This window comes from Macaca fascicularis, chromosome 5 (assembly GCF_037993035.2).
Source record: "Macaca fascicularis isolate 582-1 chromosome 5, T2T-MFA8v1.1".
NCBI lineage: Eukaryota > Metazoa > Chordata > Mammalia > Primates > Cercopithecidae > Macaca > Macaca fascicularis.
Window position 1 is genome coordinate 63,735,313 of NC_088379.1, and position 9,764 is coordinate 63,745,076.

General features: G+C 33.3%; 1 protein-coding gene across 1 annotated transcript; it reads right to left on the minus strand.

Annotated features, from left to right (window-relative positions):
- Positions 1 to 833: 833 nt before the first annotated feature.
- CSN3 (casein kappa) lies at positions 834 to 8,179 on the minus strand. The gene is made up of 3 exons (XM_005555144.5): positions 8,126 to 8,179; positions 5,142 to 5,174; positions 834 to 1,322 (listed from the first exon to the last, which is right to left on the minus strand). Exons 1-3 carry the CDS (start codon positions 8,177 to 8,179, stop codon positions 861 to 863), a joined length of 549 nt encoding a protein of 182 aa, XP_005555201.3. The 3' UTR covers positions 834 to 860.
- Between the last annotated feature and the right edge of the window lie 1,585 nt (positions 8,180 to 9,764).

A 9,764-nucleotide genomic window follows, 5' to 3' on the forward strand; every position in this document is an offset into this window, starting at 1 on the left:
CACCCGCCTCGGCCTCCCAAAGTGTTATGATTACAGGCGTGAGTCACCACGCCCAGCCTCCCCAAAGTATTTTACACTCTTTGGATATTTTTCACTTTGTTAATCATTCTATTTGTTTAAATTCTTCTCATAAGTTTCAGATTATTTTAAACTCTACCATTATCCATTGGTCCAAGTAATAAATAGTAACATTTTGCATCACATTCAGTGTTCTGAAAGTATCCTTTTAATATTTATGTTTTTCAAGTTAAGCATTATAATTCTTCCATGGGTTTATCTTAGAATAGGAGAAATATGAGAGGCTTAACTTCATGAATCATTTGGAAATGATGTCTGAAATAAAGAAATGCATGGAAACATATCGTTCCTTTCACTCTTCATACTACAATGAGAGTGCAAGAGAATTGTTACAGAATTAAAATTTACTTAAACCCATATTCTATATAACTTCTTCTAAAATTACTTTTGAAATAAAAATCATGAAAGTGTTACTTGCTGTTTTACTCTACTGTCATAGTTTGTGTGTGAATAAGGATGAAATAAAACTATTAGATTCTAAGAGTGTCCCAATTGTCATAAAAAAGTTTGATAATAAAGTTGCCAATTATTTTCACTTTGTCAAATAAAATTATTTTAAATTTCTAGTTGGAACAGAATCTGGTATATCAATGCTATGGGTTTACCAATGTAAAATTGTAAGTACCCTGTTTTTTCTGCTTCTGTAATACACTTAGTTTATCTATTTGTACTATTTTAGAATTTATGGTTGTATTCATAAATCCATGCTTCTTGTCAGAATTATTCATTTTGTATATTGTTCATTTACCTGTGTTGTCTTCTTTGGTATTTCCTTGGTGTTTTCATGCCGTAGGTGTAGTAACTGAGACTGTGGTTGTCTCAGGGGTGCTCGTGATGATGGACTCTGAAAAATCTTCTGGAGTGACTACATTGTCCACCGTTGGTTCAATGGTAGGAGCTGGTGTAGGTTCAACAGTGGTGATGGTATTGATGGTAGGGATGATTATTTTATCCTGAATTTTCTTTGGGGGGATGGCAATAAATGATGGATGTAGGTTTGGGCGACGTACCACAGTGGGTAAGTGGCTATTTGGTAGGTATTGCCGCTGAGGAATTTGGGCATGTGGCCTAACTACAGCTGGGTTTGCATAATATGTGCGAGGCACATATGGATTATTAATTGCTGTAGCTGGTCTATGTTGGTACAAATTGGTTCCATAATAAGGATAGCTATTTGGCACATAATACATTGGGACATATGGAGCTGTTTTCTGATAGAACCGTCTTTCACCGTTCTCATGGCACTACAAAAAAAGAATAAATTATACAGAATATTATTATTATAGACCCAAATGTGGAAATACCTTAAATCTGCATTTTTTGAAATAATATAGTATGTGCCATTGAGTAAGATATTAGAAGTAGGGAACCCAGCAACAATATTATTTATAAGATGTTGATTTGTACATTGCCTTTCCACTTCATGATTTTCAATATTATAAATATTATTTTGATAATATCAATATAATATTTGTTTCAAAGAAATTAGATGAGTTTATTCATAATGTAAACCATATTGCCCAGAGTTTGGCATATATAGAAAGTGATCTGACATGTTAGCTATTATAGGTACAACACAGAGAAAAATCTCACTCAGAACTTTGACATGTTATAAGCAAGCACAACATGCAGACACACACAAAATGGCACACACACACATATGTATTCTCACCACATATTTGTAATTGATCTCAAATTTTATTTATTTAAAAATTAGCCTAAGAGCACATTTATTTTTCCTAAACTAATTATAGCAGAATAGTAATATAACGTGATGTGGAGTGATTCCTGGATTTGAATTTTGGATTTTTTTTTTTTTTGTTTAATTTTCTTCACAAAAGATTAGATAAAGAATTGTCTATATCTTAGCATGGATGGTCTTTACAATTTGGCATGTTTTTGCAGTGGCTGGTACTGGTAGTTCCTTTCCATGTTTACTGCTTCCTTCAGGAGATCTTGTAAGGCAGGCCTGGTGGTGACGAAATCTCTCAGCATTTGCTTGTCTGTAAATGATTTTATTTCTCCTTCACTTATGAAGCTTAGTTTGGCTGGATATGCAATTCTGGGTTGAAAATTCTTTTCTTCAAGAATGTTGAATATTGACCCCTACTCTATTCTGGCTTGTAGAGTTTCTGCGGAGAGATTCACTGTTAGTCTGATGGGCTTCCCTTTGTGGGTAACCCGACCTTTCACTCTGGCTGCCCTTAACATTTTTTCCTTCATTTAAACTTTGATGAATCTGACAATTATGTGTCTTGGAGTTGCTCTTCTCAATAGATGCAGAAAGGACCTTTGACAAAATTCAACAGCCCTTCATGCTAAAAACTCTCAATATTAATTAGGTATTGATGGGACACATCTCACAATAATAAGAGCTATTTATGATGAACCCACAGTCAATATCATATTAAATGGGCAAAAACTGGAAGCATTCCCTTTGAAAACTGGCGCAAGAAAGAGATGTCCTCTCTCACTGCTCCTATTCAAAATAATGTTGGAAGTTCTGGCCAGGGCAATCAGGCAGGAGAAAGAAATAACGGGTATTCAGTTAGGAGAAGAGGAAGTCAAATTGTCCCTATTAGCAGATGACATGATTGTATATTTAGAAAACCCCATGATCACAGCCCCAAATCTTCTTAAGCTGATAAGCACCTTCAGCAAAGTCTCAGGATACAAAATCAATGTGCAAAAATCACAAGCATTCTTATACACCAATAACAGACAAACAGAGAGCCAAATCATGAATGAACTCCCATTCACAATAGCTTCAAAGAGAATAAAATACCTAGGAATCCAACTTACAAGGGATGTGAAGGACCTATTCAAGGAGAACTAAAATCCACTGCTCAACAAAATAAAAGAGGACACAAACAAATGGAAGAACATTCCATGCTCATGGATAGGAAGAATCAATGTTGTGAAAATGGCCATACTGCCCAAGGTAATTTATAGATTCACTGCCATCCCCATCAAGCTACCAATGACTTTCTTCACAGAATTGAAAAAAAACTACTTTAAAGTTGATATGGACTTGAAAAAGACCCCACATTGCCAAGACAATCCTAAGTGAAAAGAACAAAGCTGGAGGCATCAGGCTACCTGACTTCAAATTATACTACAAGGCTACAGTAACGAAAACAGCATTGTACTGGTACCAAAACAGAGATATAGACCAGTGGAACAGAACAGAGACCTCAGAAATAACACAACACATCTACAACCATCTGATTTTTGACAAACCTGACAAAAACAAGAAATGAGGAACGGACTCCCTATTTAATAAATGGTGCTGGGAAAATTGGCTAATGATATGTAGAAAGCTGAAACTGGATCCCTTCCTTACACCTTGTACAAAAATTAATTCAAAATGGATTAAAGACTTAAATGTTAGACCTAAAACCATGAAAACCCCAGAAGAAAACCTAGGCAATACCATTCAGAACATAGACATGGGCAAGGACTTCATGTCTAAAACACAAAAAGCAATGGCAACAAAAACCAAAATTGACCAATGGGATATAATTAAACTAAAGAGCTTCTGCACAGCAAAAGGAACTACCATCAGAGTGAACAGGCAACCTACAGAATGGGAGAAAATTTTTGCAATCTACTCATCTGACAAAGGGCTAATATCCAGAATCTACAAAGAACTGAAATTTACAAGAAAAAAACAACCCCATCAAAAAGTGGGCGAAGGATATGAACTTCTCAAAAGAAGACATTCATGCAGTCAACAGACACATGAAAAAAATGCTCATCATCACTGGTTATCAGAGAAATGTGAATCAAAACCACAATGAGATACCATCTCACACCGGTTAGGATGGTGATCATTGAAAAGTCGAGAAACAACAGGTGCTGGAGAGGATGTGGAAAAATAGGAACACTTTTACACTGTTGGTGGGACTGTAAACTAGTTCAACCATTGTGGAAGACAGTGTGGCAATTCCTCAAGGATCTAGAGCTAGAAATACCATTTGACCCAGCCATCCCATTGCTGGGTATATACCCAAAGGGTTATAAATCATACTGTTATAAAGACACATGCACGCGTATGTTTATTGCAGCACTATTCACAATAGCAAAGACTTGGAACCAACCCAAATATCCATCAATGATAGACTGGATTAAGAAAATGTGGCACATATACACCATGGAATACTATGAAGCCATCAAAAGGATGAGTTCATGCCCTTTGTAGGGACATGGGTGAAGGTGGAAACCATCATTCTCAGCAAACTATCACAAGGACAAAAAGCCAAACACCGCATGTTCTCACTCATAGGTGGAAATTGAACAATGAGAACACTTGGACACAGGAAGGGGAACATCACACACTGGGGACCTGTCATGGGGTGGGGGGAGGGAGGAGGGATAGCGTTAGGAGATATACCTAATGTAAATGACGAGTTAATAGATGCAGCACACCAACATGGCACAGGTATACATATGTAACAAATCTGCATGCTGTGCACATGTACCCTAGAACTTAGGGTATGTTTAAAAAAAAGAATTGTCTATAACTACGTGCCTCTATTTAAAAATTTGTAATAAAAATTCATTGGTAGACCTTTCCGTATAAATAGAAATAAATCAGAAAAATTATACTACAAAGCAAACTCCTAAAATGAGATATATTTAATGTATTCAAACATATGTGGGGAACAAAAGGGGAAGTAAATATAGATGTATGAGAAGTATTCTAGGAGGGGTCAGAGAAGGACCTTTCCTTGTCTTAAAAAGTGGAAAGGGGAAATATTAAGCTTTACTTATGTTTTCATTTTTTTCCAATATGAAATGCTGAAAGAGTTTTCTCATATTGTGAAATATACCTGAAAACCAAAGATACATGACAGGTTATATAAGAAAACAAAACTTTCAGCTAGAACGTCAATGTTGATTCATATCACCTTTTGCTGAAATGAATTTTGGAAATATTATTAGATTATTTAATGAGATGAAATATTTAAGTTTTAGACAGAAGGCATCTGTAGTATGACTGACCTTTACAGAATATATTTTGCAGTTCATGCCTCTAATAGAAATAACTGAAATAGACTTACTGCTGGTTGTTTCTGGTTTTGAACCTCTGCAGCCTAGGGAGTTCCAGAAGAAGTAAGAAAAAAAAAAGGAAGACTTAAATCAGTTAAATAAAATTTTGCGTTAAAGGCAAAATATGTTTTTTTTTTATTTTTTAAAACATTTTTCATGATTGATCTATGAGGCTTGTTGGACTACTTAAGAAGCAACAGTAGTGTAACTGATTAGTAATAATAAACTTCATGTTTATATTGTCTTTAAATATAACCACCTAGAATGAAAAAGTCACTGTGGGAAAAATCTATTCATCTGACCGCTGTGCCAGCAAATACACAATACACTTAAATGAAAAGTATGAATAATTTCTATTCAGTTTTTATTAAATATACATTGTTAAAAATTAGAGGAGTATTGAGCCTTTTTTCCTTTCTCTGCTCTCATACTAAGATGATTCATAAGGTTTACTTAGATGATTTAAAATATTGCCTCTTGCATAACCTTAACATATAAATATGTGTTTTAAATACCATCTTTCATTTGTTTTTATAGTGCTTTTCTTAGTTTTGAATTGTGACATATTTAGAGAATCAGGAGTGAGAACACAATTTTATGGACATGTATTTATAAAACTAAAAACTCCAAAGCTTTTAGAAACTTTTGAAAGGAGGTATAATATTAAATAGTTTTAAATTGGCAGTTCTGGTTTAGGACATGTTTTTACACATGTATTCGTTGGGTATAAAATGACTCTAGAAACCTTTTGGAAGGTGTGAGTATAGAAAATCAGAAATTTGAGAAGGTAATAAAGTTTCCTTGCTTTAAGACAAAGACTTGCTTTTCTTTAAATATATTAAATCATTGGTTTAAAATGTAAAGAAGTAATATGAGTCTGGGCATGGTGTCTCACTGTGTAATCCCAGCACCTTGGGAGGCAGAGGTGGGTGGATCATCTGAGGTCAGGAGTTCAAGACCAGCTTGGCCAACATGGTGAAACCCTGCCTCTACTAAAAATACAAAAATAAACTGGGCATGGTGGCGGGAGCTTGTAGTCCCAGCTACTCAGGAGGCTGAGGCAGGAGAATTGCTTGATCCTGGGAGGCAGAGGTTGCAGTAAGCCAAGATCGTACCACTGCACTCCAGCCTGGGTGACAGAGTGAGACTCTGTCTCAAAAAAAAAAAAAAAAAAAAAAAAAAAGAAGTAATATGAATATTATAGAAAGTATACTTTAAAAAATTCTGACAATCTGGATACCTTAATGCAATATCAACCTATGCTATGTATTCCTGGTATATGCTTGTCTAAAAAGTATCCTGCGTTTTTATAAGAAATGTGGTATCTCATTTTTTTAAATTTATATCATAGGTTTCATACCTACATTTTTATAGTTGATAACTAAGTTGTCAATGATTATGTCATGAAATGTTTATTTCTTATTGTTATCTATTAAGATAAAATTTTAATTATAAACAGACAGATGATTAACATCTGTATACCAGTGGCCTTTTTAATAATTTTCATTAATACCTTAAAAAGATTTTTCACAAATGTCATTAGTTTTCAGCGATTCTTTGATAGAAATTATCAAATTGTGGTACAGAAAATTTGTGCCAAATTAAAATGTCACCAATAGGCTATGTATTTATGCAGTTTAGTACATAATTGCTAGTAAAATATTATCTAACTCTTTTCATTTTGGGCGAAGGGATAAAATAGTACATAAAAGATGGTATCACATTGATGTTTTAATTTGTATAAATTTGACTGCTCATAAGATTGAATGGTAAAAATCAATAAACTTAAATTATTTTTTTCTGTATATTTGTTCATGTCCCTGAGGCCTGAAGCCTTTGTGAAAATGGGAAGGAATGTTTGAAAGACAAATCTGGCTCAGGTAGCTCAGGAACAGGTTGCTATGCAGCAGGGATTTGTGGATCATTTTATGATTTAAACTTTAAGCCCTATTACTCAAAGAGAAAACCTAACTTCTAAATGTTCAGGTGGCCACAAAGTATCTGAGTTGTAGAACTCAAAGTTTTAAAAGGTAATTTTGACTCCAAGAATTGACCTAATAGAGTTAATAGACATGTTATACATAGGCACAACATGCAGATAATAGAATTAATTAATAGATGTTAACTTAAAAGCAAGTCTAAACTTAATAATAAATAAATATTACAGAGATTTACAGAACAAGGACTAGTGCTCCCCAAAATTTTACAATCCAGGAGGTGGACATATACCATTATTATGCTTGCCTCCTTTGTGAGTGCCTAGAATCCCCAGATGAACATGAAAATAAAAAGAGGCAATAGCCAAAACAACAATAAAAACAAGTCAAAAAATTAAAAGACAAAAACAGAACTTTTTCTAGGTCCAGTAGCCTTAAAACATTGCACATAATTCAAGATAATGCCTGCAAACCTTCAAGCTGTTTATGGCCACGGATCCCTGGAAAGGGGTCAGTCAATTGACATAATGGAGAAGAATGTAGCAAAAGATAATGATTCGAATATTAAAGGCAGAAGTATCAAGGTCTTTGAAACTTGTGAAAAAGCTTAACCAAAGTTGACCTTTGAAGGATTTTGTTTCCATAAAGACATTGGAGTCTGGGTGAGATACGAACTTAATTAAAATAATTTCTGATTCCCGGACTATGATTTCTGTAGTTATTCTTTCTGAATTATCTTTAATGCATTTATAATTTTAAAATGTTTTCAGTATTGTTTTCCCCACAGAATGTATTTTCTCTATAGTATGAGAATTTTAAAAGTTTCCTATATATGATTAACTATGATTTCTTAATTCACAGAACTAAATGGATATCCAAAAGAACATGACTTTGATTTTATAATAGAAATAATATTTAAAAAATTAACCTTAAATATAACAAGTTTGTAGATATTTTGGTCTATGAGGTATAACTGTATTAAGAAATTTGAATAGTTAGAGCCCTTAAATAAAAATTTCTTAAAGTCAGTACAAACTGGTTAGATGAAATTAACTTACCAAAAAAGGCAGGGTTAATGCCAGGACATTCACAACTAGAAGAAAACTCTTCATTATTGCACCTAAAGATACATTTAAAAAATTAATTTAGAATAATTTGTTACTAGAATTTTAGGAGTGACTTGAATACAATGTTTGCTTTGATTAAGAAAAAAAGCCAGATTTACAAGTAGATTTAGCCAATGTGGAAAAATTTATTTTAACAAAAGAATGTAAAAACTCAAACTTGGAGTAAAAAAATTTCTGAATTTAATTTTTGACAGCATTAATGGAATTATAAAATTATCATTACTATGTCAAATGTTAAGATTATCAAGGTAAATATGATGCAATGAGTAGCATCAATTTTAGGAAGAGTGTTGAAATATACACGAATAACTGTAAGAGGGAAAAAAGTAGAAAATGCCACAAAAGTGGTTTTCTACTAAAAAAGTTTCAGTTAAGAGAAGCAGCAGTCTTTGTGTGGGAAAATGACATACAGGCGAGGCTTGCCTATGCAGGGTTTAATAGGGAGAGAAGTATTTCAAGTAGAGGAGAAAGTCTTGAGAATCACCATGAACATTTGATTGGAATCTTGTATGAGAAGAGAAATACAAGATTGGAAGGAAAGTTTAGAGCAGAAAAAGTAAACACCTTTAAGTTAATGATGGGTGAAAAAGCTAGGCATGGCTTTATAAACAACAGAAAACAATTGATTGTTTTCGGACTAGAAAGTGTATGACTATACATTTTTTGGAGGACTGAGTTCTAGACCAGAGTTCTCTACCTCTGTAACTTTGATCAAGTGATTTCCCTTTCCTGGGCTTTACATTTTTTTACCTGTAAAACTAGGGTTTGAACTTAGAGATTTCTAAAATTCTGTAATTCCATGATCAATCCAACAGAAGTATGTAGGATGGAACGGGAAGTGGAGGGTTATGAAACTGTTTCCTTTATAACATGCTTCTCTAATAATCATAACCGATATGATTAACTCGAGTGTTTTAATAGGAAATATAGAGATGATACAGTGGCTTTGACTAAAATATTTAAAGAAATAAATTAACCTTATTTTTCTAAAAGAGTATATACAGTGTCATACCTTCTTATTTGATTTTTAATAAATCATCTTTTTAGACAATAATAATATATGATACCTCAAACTTTTTATATTTAAGTATATATTATGTTTAGGAAGTAATTACTAACTTCATCTTGTTGCAGCTATTGTTATTGATATACTCATATAAACTTAAATCACCACAAACTTGAACTTTACAAAAAAGATTCACAGAATTAAAGTCTCAGATAGGGGATAGAAAGCACATTGTACTCCATTAGCGTCTGATTCTCAGGCAATAATGATTAGGAAGGCTGTCTACTGAAGTGACTTCAAAACTGCCCATACGATGTCATCCAATTTCCATTCGATGGAACTCATTTGTAATCAATTTGAACAATCTAAGAAAACTGGTATTTCTTTAAGTGGGATGAAGCTCCTTATTAATGCTTCACTTGCTAGTGATCTTTTAGGATTATAGACTGAAAATATTTTCATGATGAATCACAGACCCCTTATCAATTCACACAGTAAAATGATATGTAAACAAAAGAAAATATTCTATAAAATGATAGTAATTTGTTTTTGGCACAAACAAAA